The sequence below is a fragment of the Parasteatoda tepidariorum genome, chromosome 1, assembly GCF_982258835.1.
Source record: "Parasteatoda tepidariorum strain Cologne lab strain chromosome 1, Ptep-v5.0, whole genome shotgun sequence".
NCBI lineage: Eukaryota > Metazoa > Arthropoda > Arachnida > Araneae > Theridiidae > Parasteatoda > Parasteatoda tepidariorum.
In genome coordinates, this window is record NC_141755.1 from 17,349,222 (window position 1) to 17,362,892 (window position 13,671).

At 28.4% G+C, this 13,671-nt stretch overlaps 1 protein-coding gene across 8 annotated transcripts in view; it reads right to left on the reverse strand.

Moving 5' to 3' along the window:
* The window catches only part of LOC107438690 (NAD-dependent protein deacetylase sirtuin-1), a 32,457-nt gene that overhangs the window by 17,570 nt on the left and 1,216 nt on the right, over positions 1-13,671 (reverse strand). For 2 of the 8 annotated variants that reach the window (XM_087159794.1, XM_087159807.1), the window contains exons 2-7: positions 10,693-10,842; positions 9,370-9,483; positions 6,659-6,900; positions 5,874-6,026; positions 2,276-2,423; positions 841-920 (exon numbers count right to left, since the gene is read on the reverse strand). In XM_087159794.1, the coding sequence (XP_087015920.1) occupies positions 841-920; positions 2,276-2,423; positions 5,874-6,026; positions 6,659-6,900; positions 9,370-9,483; positions 10,693-10,842 (887 nt within the window). Of the gene's footprint in view, positions 1-840; positions 921-2,275; positions 2,424-5,873; positions 6,027-6,658; positions 6,901-9,309; positions 9,484-10,692; positions 10,843-12,982; positions 13,080-13,268; positions 13,456-13,671 lie in introns of those variants that run through there. The other 6 variants (XM_087159786.1, XM_087159798.1, XM_043040016.3 and 3 more) reach the window with 5 other exon arrangements.

The following is a 13,671-nucleotide window of genomic DNA, read 5'->3' on the forward strand; positions in this document are numbered from 1 at the left end:
TAAAGATTTGAAGCAATAAAATAGCTCAAAAGTAATTTTTTTCTCTTTTTTCCGCAGAATTATATTCTTAAGATACTTTTCTTGTACAAGGGAAAGGAAAGAAATGCTTCGGATTTTTCTGTTCTCATTTCGGAATAAAAATAATTCGCCAATCACTGGCTTGCTTCAGCTAGAATTTTAAATTTATAAAATAAAAAAATAAATAATAAAAATTCTGAAATCACAGAAATTTAGAAGATAATTTGCTGTAGAAATGGCGTGTTTTTCTTTTTTCTCTCTCATTTTTTGAAAGAACACAATTTTTAAAGAACATGATTAAAACATTTTATATTTTAATAAAATATGACTGTGAGTGGGGAGTTTGTTACAAATTCAGATATTCGGAATACCAAGAAATTCGAGGAGGGGTAACTTCCAGTTTAATAATTAGATTTTTTGGCGACCTAAATTCATGATTTAACTTTTCAAATTACAAAAAAAGTTAAGAATTTCCATAAAATAGAAAGAGTTGACACTTTTGAATACTTCATACTCATAATTGCATTTTCAAGTTTAATTTATTTATTTTGAAGAAAGGAAGCTTTCCCAAGTATCTGAAACGTTCTCTCTCAAATACTCGAAAACTTTTCCTTACATAGCACTTGCACAAAGCTAAAAAATTCTTCATAAAATCAAATGCAGGCGAGCCTGTGAACAGTCACTAAATTTACAGCAAGGAAGCAAAAAAAAGTAAATCAATATCACTTAAGAATATTTAACATCAAATGTGTACAGTGAAAAATCAAAAGGTACTTGGCCATTAAGACAAAAGATATAGCCAAAAACAAAAGTTAACCTTACCTGATTAAAAATATCTTCTTTAATAACAGATGAATCTACTTTATAACTACATACAGTACAAGTTGCTGTAGCAAATGAACCTAAAAAGTTTAAATATTTAAATTAAGAGCTTTTAGAAATTCCGAAAGCAACAAAATTTTGTTAGATTTACTGTCAGTGTTCTCTCAATTCCAAGTGGGGAATAAATAAAAAAAATTCCAAGCAAAAACAGTTAGTAAATTTTAAAAAAAAAAAACGTAATTTATAATGAACAATTTGAATTTGAATCTTGAAATGATGAAATGTTTTAGTATTGATTGAAGAAACTTAATTCCACGGGACATTTTGATATTGGAAAAAATTTATATAATTGTCATTAAAATACAGCACAGGACAATTTTATTAATAGAAAACTAAATTATCAGTTAACAATTCTTTTTTCAATTTTATCTGACTATGCATTTTAGATAAATTAGGTCTTGCATACATGATTGACATTATTTAAGATTCTATTAGAACATGGGAGTCACCTAAAATATTTTATGACTAACTTACCTTTTTGATCAATTAACACAATCTAGTGTTGTTTATATGAATTTTCAGAAATCTATAGCTCACAAACTTCAAAACGTATCTGTCTATGATAAGGACTCATATATTAAATCAATTATCGTTATTTTTTCTTCATTCTATGAATTTATTTTTTACAGCAAACAAGATAAAATTAACAGCTAAGCTTGAATATTTCATTACATCAATTACTGAATAATTAATCACCAATCTTTACATTCTTTTCAATACATATCTCTACTTATTTTTCACTTCATTATATATTTTTTGTCCTATCTCTATTTTTTTTGTAAAAAAAGAATAATCTCAATTTACCTTTGGAAAGCACTTTAAAAACCTTGGGGATAAAATAATTAAAAAAAAAAAACAAAACAAAAAAAAAACAATTTAGATACAACACTTGTACAAATTGTGTTTAAGCAAGCAGGCATTGAAGTTCTATCTCATTTTCATTACTGAGCTACATCATTACTTGATCATTTTGTAATAATTATGATATTTAACAATTTTAACATTAAAACATAATTTTTATTTAACAGAAAATATTTGTTACATTTTTAAGGAAAAACAAAAATTTTATTAAATCATGAAACTTAATGTACTGATTTCTTCTCAAGACTGAAGAGTGGCCCCCATGATCGTAATTAGGATCATTTGATATTTATGCATTTTTTTTTTCTTCAAATAAAGTATAAAAGGTATATGCAACACTTAAAATGTTAGTTTAAAAAAACCTATGGAGGTCACAAAACATTCCAGGTAATTTAACAATTAATGCACATTCATTGATCAAATTCTATTCTAAATTTATACTGAAAATTTTAAATAATTAACATTCAAAAAACTTATGCCTCTTAATTGAGATTTTGCATTAATTCATACATACCATGACAAGTAATAACATTCTGTATTCCTGCTGCATGTTCTAAAGTATCTATATTTTGAGTATAATTTCTAAGTAATTTGTTTTGCTTTTCAAGAACTTTAATAAATCTATGACTAGGAGATGGTTCAAACTGTCCAGGATAGATTTCCTAAAAATAAAGATAATCACTTTAATTTAATAGGTGGCAAAAATAAATGTAACTTGTTCAGTTATGAGCTAAATGGTAATTATGACTGCATACCTAACAGAGCAAATATTAAGCACTTTTAAGAACTTTTTTTGAAGAAATTAAGGACTTTTTTTTTTGAAAAATTAAGGATTTTAAAAAATAATGTGATTGTTTATCATTGAATATACATATGCCACCAGTGACGGTGCAAATTATTTACCTTCCAAAAAATCAATAAATAAAGAAGAACAAAAACAATTTTATTATAATGTAAGCACTGATATAATTGCATTAATCAACAGGCTCGCCAAAGAATTACCAGGCAAATCTGCTTATCATTAAGAAATAAAAATAATAATGTAACTATCTTAAACTTCAAAAAAAAAAAAATTTACATTGCAACAAATCAAATTATAAATAGTTACCAAACAATTAACTTTCTTGTTAAAAGCAAATCATGCTTTCTTATTTAGCACCCAGGAAAAAAAATTTAGTATTTTTGAAAAAATACTTGGTTTTTACCAATAAACCCCAGGTTCTTGAAAAAGTTCTTGAATTTTTCAAACCCTGTTTCTTACAAATCTGGTTAATTTTTAGTAAAACCATGAATTTTAAAAAATGTTATGCTTTCTGTAAATTTACAGCTACTTAATACACATTGAAATATCATATAAATTTATTCAATTAGAGATTTTAGGAAATAGTTACTGTTACAGATTCTAGTTCAATCTTTTTGTCTCTGTTACTTCTTTTCTTAGCATTTTACTTAATCCCTATAAGCAGATGCATTACCAGTAGAACTTAATTTCTCGAATTCTGTTAATTTTGAAAGTTAATGCGGGTCTTCTAATTAGGTACCTTAAAAAACTGCCCCGTTAAAAAAAAAAAAAGTTCTATTCTCTTCCATGTGCAGTATTCCCCTTGACCACACTATTCTTTTCTTTTAGAATGCTTCACCTCATAAAGTATCATTCTAGGCAAAGAGCAGAATATATTAATGAAAGAACCAATATATAAATGAAAGGGTATGTTTTCTTCTCCTTGCCTGTAGTCCCCCCCCCCATTTACACACATGAATTTTTGTCTCTAAAATGCTTTACCCTCGATGCATGGTCTAATTCTAAGTGATAAAAGAACTCCATTTTGCTTTAAAAAATTGTTTCTATCAACCATAGTGATGCTAAAAAATTAAGGACTTTTAAAAACCTTGAATTAAAATTAAGTACTTTTAAGGGTCCTTATTTTCCAAAACAAAAATTAAGCAGTTTTTAAGGACTTTTAAGGACCTTAGGAAGCCTGTAAATATTAATCACTTAGAAGAGGGTGTCAAATAATTCCAGATTATTACAGTTTCTTGCAAAACATTTATTTTATAACCAGTAATGAACTTCCTAACCTGTAATATCGTGTTTCTTTTTTATTTCGATTTTATCTTAAAATAAATTTTGATCCTTTTTTTTCGTACTCACTCCATTTAAGAATCCACACAACCTTAAACAGCCTTTTCCATAGTTTATGTTAATGATTTTCATATCTTAATGCCCTCCTTCCAGCAAAAAAATTTAAGTTTTAGTAGCCTTTTAAAAATTTTAGTTACTTTAATTGAAGGGAAGAAATTTTTTTTTACAAAAAAAAAGTTTTGCAAAAGTTTTTCCATTTCAACTTTAGCAACAGTACTAACACACAGCATTCATAGATCTAATAAAAGCCCTTAAACTAATAACCATTTCTAAAGTCAAACTATCAATTTCAAAACAATCTGAACAAAGATACTATCCAGCTTATTGCCTTAACATTTGAAGTTAGGTCAAAATAAAACGTAACACAATGTAAACTGACAAAATATACTGAGAGTCCATTTTTAAAAAATACATACCGTATATTCCGGCGCATAACGCGCCCCGGCGCATAACGCGCCCCGGCGTATAACGAGCACTCGTAATTTCTACTAACTTTTTTTAAATTTTAAGATATACTCTTCGTATAAGGCGCACGAAAATTTGGATTGTACATGTGCAATATCTCGTCTAGTATCAATAGAAAACAAGAAAGCCTTTTAGTGTGGGATATGTTTAGGTCCCACCTTACAGATAATACAAAAAAATTGTTGAAAGAATGTAACACCAATATGGCAGTTATTCCGGGCGGATTGACACCATTAGTTCAGCCATTGGACGTCTGCTTAAACAAACCATTTAAAGCCAATTTTTAAAAAAAAGCAGTGGAACACTTGGATGTTGGAGGGCTAGAAAACCTTTACGAAAGGAGGACATATTATGCGTCATGCAAGTTTGGAAACAGTGTGCGAATGGATATTAAAAGTATGGGATGAAATTAAGCCTGAGATGATTAGAAAATCATTCAAAAAATGCAGCATTTCAAATAATCTGGACGGACCAGAAGATGACTGTTTATTTATGGATGAGGGTAACACAGATGATGAAGACTAAACAGATTATGATGATGCGCCTGAAGAAATAACGGAAGACGAATATAATGAACTATTTATGTAATAACGAAAATCAATAAAGTATATAGGTAAAGGTATGTTATTTCTTGAAAATAAAAGTATTTTTCAATATTGAAATTTTTTGATCTATAATTTTTATATTTGGCGTATACCACGCACCCGTAAATTCCAATGTTATTTTTTATATTAAAAGTGGGCATTATAAGCCAGAATATACAGTATAATATTCTTTTATACATTTATTACAACAGTAATTTCAAATTTCCATTATCTTTTTCAAAGATAATTTTGGAAGACATATATAAAAAAGAAGTTAATTTAATAGAAATGAGAAAAAAAAATTTCTCCTCATTTCTAATAATTTGGTAATTACAAAATTAATAGAAATGAGTCATTTATTAAGTATTATGTGAACAAATGGTACGAAACTTATCGTTCGCAATTGACAATTAAGTATTTACAATTCAATTGGTAGGAGAAAGAAAAATAGCAAAATAAGACTTTTAGAATATTGATTTAAATGTTAATTTGCCAAACAAATCTGAAAAATGTATCTTTTTATTTCCTTATTAATAAATTCCTTATACAAAAAAAAAAAAAAAATGATTGAGAATAGAATTTGAGGCTAGCAAACAGAGAAAGCTAGCAATACACATCACAGATAATGTAAAATCCCGAAATAGCCACTAGCAGTTTTGAGACATTAAATTTTGAAATATGTTTTTTTCTTCAAAACTGCGAATTCTGAAAACAAGTTCTTTATTTTAAAAATATCGAGAAGACTTATACAGTTAGCAAGAAAAGTGCATGTGACATTATAAGAACCACCATTAAACTTAGACAATACAGTGCATACAGTTGATTATTCTATACCAATATCAATAACATAAAAGTATCATAGTTTATTAATCAATAAGAAAAACTATTGATTAAATATTGAAATTATATGTGTTTATTACCTTAGCAAATTTGAAAAAAGGCCTAGGATCTCGTCGAAAATAATTAATATCAAACATAGCTTGAGGATCTGGTAGATCTGGATAATCTTTACTTAAGCGTGCATATACACCATTTTTAGAACGAAAATCTGGGATGCCACAAGACACAGACACCTAGAAAAAAATGAATAATTCTAGAAAATTTATATTATTATGTATTAAATCTTCCTTATCCTCAAAAAATCTATTTAAATATTTATTATCTTTTTATAAGACAAAATTAAATTATAGTTAGCAAATAAAAAATACTTTTTTTAATGCTAAAAATATTCTACAAACAGACTTTAACATTGCTTGCAAAAAAGTAAACATAAAAGAAAAAATTAAAGAAATTACAAATTTTTTATAGCTTAATTTAGAAAAAGTTATTATAAAAATGCACTTTTATACTCTTCCTTTAACTTTTTAAGAAGGACAAATGGATATCAGTGAGAGTTAATAGTAAATGGTTTTGCTGTCACCAAGAGAAATAAATAAAAATTCTAAATGGTAAAATCTTATGGCCAACATTAATGATAAATTCTAATGTTCCTGTTTCCTTAATGCTTTTATCTTAGACAAATTTATTGTAATTACATTAGTTAATAAAGAACAAATTTTGCAGTGCTCATGATGTTTATAATACAATATTTAATCAACTACAAAATGTGACACAATTCTGCATAATTGAAGAAATAGATACAATAAAAAATTGAGATTACAACAAGATATTGAAGCTATAAAAATAGTGCAAAATAAATACCTACCCCAGCACCAGTTAAAACAATTACGTTTCTGCATGTTTTCAAAAGTTGAACAGAGTCATCTAATGTGTTAACATTAGTCAGCTTGGAACGTTTGGGTTCGTTTAGCATATTGACAATAAATCTCCACAGAAGACCATCATTTACATTTTGTGGAACGAATGTACCTTTTGGGAGCAATTCATTTAGTATCAATCTAGGATCCATACCACTAACCATTTGCCGCTGAACCCAATTCATTGAACCTAAAAAAAAATTTCAATACATTGGAAAAATTTCTCAACATGTTACATTGGAAAAATGTAACACTTCAATAATGCTCTTTATAAAAATGCTTCACTGAAGAGCGTTGAATATAATTTATATCTCTTCAAGAGCTGCTGTTTTGCACAAAATGTAAACCAATTATGCAAATTAAGTTAACTGATCAAATGACACTATAAACTAAGTATAACAAAAAAATACAAAAAAAAAAAAGGAATAAGGATCAAGAAGCTCCTAAGGATTTAGGATCAGTATTTACCTGAACTTAATTTCGTTTTAAAATTATCAGTTTCACATTATGGTCATGTATATAGGTCTTGTGGATCAAGATTTGGAGCATTATATAAAGTGTGAATCTTCTTAAGAATAAATATTCAAAATTTACCAACCATACAAAATATGGTTTTAACCAAATTTAAAAAGACTGGTTAAACTCCAAAAAGTTTGGGTACATTAAAAATGAAATATAATTCCTGCTGAAAGTGCAACCAAATTCCATAATTTCAGATGTCGATTTTTTCAAAAAATAATTTTTATAAATAACTGTAAAGTTTACAACATTAAAGTTTGACATTCAATGCACCAAACAAAAGAACAATACAAAGAAGTTCTTTAAACTACATAAGAATTTTCTAGTATATATAAATAAAAAAATCAAGTATTCATGTTTAAAGTTTATCCAAATTTCAAACCACATTTTATAATTTAAAAATTTATTGCTCTCTTCTAACCAACTTGACCTTAAACTTTACACAGCAAAGTTTAAAAAAAATAGGGTAAAGGGGGGAGGAGAACAATAATCTAATTATCAAAGTGTTCATATAAATCAGAGATTTTTTCTGACTCTTGACAAATGATCGATTGCGAAAACTACATAGGGCCTGGCGCCTATTGCCACATTTTTTTTCTACTATGGGAGGTTTACATTAATGGAGATATTGCTATGTTTCATATTAAGAGATAGAGAGATCAGTGTTTTCACTACAGCGCGAGAACGCGAGAATCTCGCATATTTTTTTTCTTTTCTCGCATTAAAAAATGATTACCGCGAGAAATTCGCGCATTCTATAAATCAATTTGAAAATTCGCGAATTTCTTGCATTTTGGAAAAAGCTTCGAATTACGCCATTTAGAAAAAAATCCGTTTCACTTTTCTTCCTAGATCTTTCATTATTTTCATCATCTGCCCCATTATCTAGCTTCCCTATTTACCAGCATTGTTTAGAACCTTTTCGAACAACAGAACACATCCACGGAACCCCTTTCAGAGCACATTTCTCTACAATCACATGTTCACCGTAGGTAAGGTTTCTTCATGTAAGACATTCAAATTTTTTATGCACTTATGTAAGATGGACAAATGCCTTGTAAAGGCAAAATCTTCTATTATGATGCACCAAAAATATTCAATGCTTTAAAAAATAGAAGACGTTAAAAATTTATTATAATTAAAAAAATAATTTTTTTAAAGAGTTTTTGTGTTTTTTTAGTTTTTAGAAATCTCACTTAACTTTTTGAAATCTCACCCTGCTTTTGAGAAAGGGTGAGAAATTCTCACCCATTTTTTTTCTATGATGAAAACTCTGGAGATGTTTGTAAGTGTAAACCTATTGACTGAAATTCAAGTAAGACCAAAAGCATATGTTTGGTATCATATTACCGTGTGGAAATAGAAAAACATTTCACATTCTCTCTAGCTATGCCTGAAATTATTTTCTAAAAGCATGGACTTCAAACAAAATTTACAAAAGATCCTCATTTTTGAACAAATTTCTCGCGCCATACGGCACATCTTTCCTTTCATTTGGATAAATACAAAACAAAGGCTTGTATATATGAATATAAAAATCACATGTATGTATATATTCTTATAGTGTACTTTTTTTTAATTATGTGTATATAAATATTAACGTAAAAAGTTATTATAGATTAATTATTATTGGAATTATGAAAACAAAATATGGTCTAAGCGTTTGCTATAAGTGTATCCTTCCCATAAACGAACTTTTTTGGTCCAAGAGTGTCTGCTTAGTTGAGATTTCACTCAAGATACATTTTTAACCATTGAACTTTCCAACAATCGAAATTCACAGACTTCAGAAAGAAAAAAAACTTCACCATAATTTGGCATCTTCTTGATACAGAAAAAAAAAATAAAGAATCCAAGAGAATAATGAACTAACATATCTTGCGTAACATATCAAAATTAAGGAAATATGTATAAGACAAAATCAGCGCAATGCATAGTTAGTTAAAAACTTATTTATTCACTATATTATATATAGAATTCATTTCAGCATATTTTCCATTTGGAAGACTAAAAAATGCTTTCACTACATACACCATACATCCTATTGATAGGTATTCAGTTTTAAAATTTGGAAAATTACCCGAAGATGCATTCCAGTCTTCGCTAAAATTTGATAAATCACTTAAGCCAGATAACTCACTAATAGAAGAATCTTGATCTTCAATTTCATTTTCATCCAGTGATATTTCTGAGTTGGAAGCAGCAGCCATCCCATTTAAAACTTCGTGGTCATTACTGTTATCCGTCATGAAATCTGTAAGAGAGAAAATAAATTACTGTTAACCACTTACAATAAGAAAAAAAAGACATTTGTGCAAGGGGGACTATTATTCCTGCCTACATACCCAAAAGTTTTGAAATAACCTTCACCTAATGTAACAACGGCTGTTGTTTTAAGTTTCAGAAGTTACTTTTCAAAAACTATTTTTAAATATTTAATTCCGATTTTACTAATCTTTTGACTTTGACATTTTTTAACTTTAAGAATATAGTAAATAATTATTCTTCCAATAACCAAATATTTCGAAATGAACAAGGGTCAAGGATGGGTCATTCAGAGGGGGTCAACAAGGGTCATTCAGAAAACCTACAAACAAAACCAGCAAACATTTTGAACGAGTCCTTAAGTTGAAGCGGGGGGGGGGGGACACGATTAAAGCACAAATGAGAGTATATTACTTCGTACTTAATACATTTGCTTGTTTTAATCTACACAGCACAAAGGAAACCTTATCCTTTTGTAAGATTTAAAAAAAATAGACATCCAAATAAATAAGTATATCATTGGAGAAAGTTAATTCAAAAGTCATTAAATCAATATTTATATTTAATCGGTAATCAATTACGTAATATTTTCAGACGCTATTAAATCAGTTCAAAAAACAAATAGCAGTACCTTGCAATAGATTAAAAAACGAAAGGTTGAACATAAATCAATTTATCAGTACTATCAAAACTCACATTTACAGACGTACCATTAGCAATGATAAAAAGTTTTGTAAAATAAATCTATATTTTTAGTATCTCTATACACATTTTAAAGAATCTCTATACACATTTTAAAGATTAAATATACTAGCACTATGACCTCACTACTATCAAATCCAATTGAACACATGTAGTTTGTAAATAAAAAAAATGCCCTCTTCTTTGGCTGACCAGAGTCAAAGTCAGATTTAAATATTCACCTAACATACTGATTTGAATTTTTATTTTATTCAGAAATACTTATATTTTTGCAATCCACAGTTACACAAACAAAATGCATAAATATCATAAAAGTAAAAATGAACTTAGTGAGTCTTACATGCAAATAACAAAGGAGTATCCTTTTCCGAAATACTTGTTTATATCTTAGTTTAGGGCTTACTAGAACACTGATAATCACATCAATGCACTGTCATGGTTCAAGAATTTATATTTAACTTAAAAATGCAGTAATATAAAAACAATACAAACAAACCATTTTGAATGCAATGTTCGAAAGCTGCAGTTTCAGAAATACAAGCACTCGATGAAGAATGAACACCATTAGTTTCTGCTGTTAAACCTTGGTTGAGTGGTGGAACACTTTCATGATGGTCGAAATGGCAATCACTAGAAGATGTTACCTCTACAATTAATACAAATAAATGATATTAACAAAATATCCAAGGAAATCTTCAAAATCAACAGATAAATACACTGGCATTAAGCATAAAAAAGAATATAGTAAGAGAGTCGAAACATGGAGAGAATTGACCATGAGATACATCATAAAAAATCATTAAAGCTATAAATTAATCCTCTTTCATTAATAGCTGATCACAGCGACATTGTTGCAGAAAGTAACAGAGCTCTTGCAGAAAGAATTTGAATTGCTTTTGAGAAGTAAAAAAATTTTGGTTTAGTGAATCCATAGTGTTACAGTTGTATTTAAAACAGTTATTCATATTGATTTTCCCGTGGTTTTTAAAATCCGATATCCTCTATATGATGCTTATTACGAAAACCAAATCTCGAAACAAAACGAGCATTTGAGTAACCCCTTGTCAAAGAATCCGATTCGTGTGATTTCGCCGCCGATCTTTTTTCGGTAGATACTGCAACAGATTTCTCAATTTTTAATTTGTTTTTTCTTCTTCTATGTTATGATGTTTTACAAAATGTGAAATATGAAATAATCGGTGCATTTTTCTCCTACATAGAAGATCATCCATAGTGTTAAAATAAAACAAATATTGCAGAATCTATTAAAAAAATTTTAATTGCTATTTATTTTATCAAAATAGAGTTTTTTTTTAGTAAACACAACGTTTTTGCCACTTTAAATCAGTAACATATATATTTGTTATTATTGAAAGTACCTTGCAGAAAGATATTAGTGCTAGAGAAGAGAAGTTTGTCACAGAAAGCTTGAAAAAATTCTATCACAGGGTACAAATATTTCTTTTATGAAAATAAGCAGACTAAGAACATTTCATTAAAAAGTAAAGTAACAATGGTACAAAGAACATTTTAATAACTAAAAATCATACACATAACAAACTATTTTGCCAAACTCATTAACCTTCACCATAAATAAAAAGCAATTTATTATTTAATTCCATCAAAACAAAAAGTTTTTAAAAGAGCTTTTGATAATATAAACCCTAAGAAATAGAAACTATTTGCTTATTTAGTTCCATCAAAACAAACTGATAATTTGATAAGTTTTTATTGTGGTAGTCATTTTTAAACCTTTACTGCGGTAGTGAAATAAAAACTTACCCCATAACAGATTTACTTTATCATGATATAACATATAAGTTTATAATGACACAATCTGATCCAGGAAAGAGTATAGTTTATATTAGAACTACTTTAATAATGAAGACCATAATTTGAAAAAATAGTATAGCGCTCTGAGAGTTTTAACTGAAAATTTAAAAACATTTCTTTTAAGTTTGTCTATGTACCTCCTCAGCTCTTAAAATATACAATTAGAAAGTCTTACAAATTTATTTCCTATAAAAGTATGAAATCCTATCTCAGTCAATATTTGTAACACAAAATTTATGCAGAGTATTTCAACAAAATGCACTCCACACATACAAAATGCATAACTATGGATATAAATTACAAGCTATATATTAATACATAAGATTTGATTGTTAAATTACGAACATTTCCAAAATGGAAATATAGGAGTAAGCACTTCAACATTTATGTTTACCAAAGACTAACATAAACATATATTTAAAAGGAATCTGACTAAAAAATTTAGTTTAAATCTAAATAAAAGATATACAGAATTGTTTATAAGAGTAATCCTGTTTCAGCTGATCAATTTCACCAATTCTGAGAAACAATAAAATGAATGCTTGTAACTGAAATATTCAAACGAAAAGTATGCATAAAATAGCAACGTAAAACGAGAGCTTAATCAATATGCTCGTGAAATGTGTGAACGTAATGGCAAACTCAAAATAAACTGTAAAATAACGAGTTTCAAAAAATATAAAAAATTTATATTTTGAATAAAAATTACAAAATCGTTTCCAATACAGTAAATATTATTCGACTGAAATAAAACTTATCAAAACCAAAGAAAAGCGAAAAGAGATGGCTTGCGGTAAGCTCGTTTGACAAATGACAGTTCACCTCAAATGTAAACAAACAAGGATTTTCAAGTTCATAATTTATTAAATTAAAAATATCAAACGTTTAACAGCAAATTTTGTCAAAATTTAAATATCTAAAATCCAATATCGCCTTTGAAATTAAATTCGAACCTCATCATTTTAAAAATCAAGGATCAATGTTCTCTCCCGACCTCGTGTGAACGAAACATCAACAAACCTCGAACACACCGAACCATTGACGTCGCCTGATCTGCTAGATGCGAAAAGAGAAACGAATTCCTTTGTTAAACACAGGGAAGTAGGCCTAAGGTGGATGGGAGCAAGATTTAGCTGCGAACCCAGATATGATTCTGGTTTGAAGAAGGACCTTGATCCCCATGAAATGGCAGAAATGGAATGAACAGAAACCGCCATTAAAAACATCGAAACAACTTACCATAGGAGTCTTCTTGAAGCCCAGAATCAACACTAAACCTTTCCTCAGATGATACAGATTCGAATGATATTAAAGTATCACTTTCACAAGGTGAATAATCTAGTCTTGGACGTTTGAAAACAGGAGCCGCACAGGAGGCTTGCATCGCGTCAGCCATCTTGAAAGTTTCAGAATGAAAAAGCAACCAACAACGCAGTCGCGAGAAGATTATGACGTCATTTTACATCCGGGATCTTAAATAATATACCTTTGTATGATTTTGAAAGGTTTTGTCAATAGATGGCACCAGTGAAGATAAAAACTTTAAAAAGTCGGCGTTGCATTTATTATTATACATTATATTTTTCAATCATTTTCAGAAAAAGATCAATTATTACTTGCACATAAAGTGAAGTTGGAAATT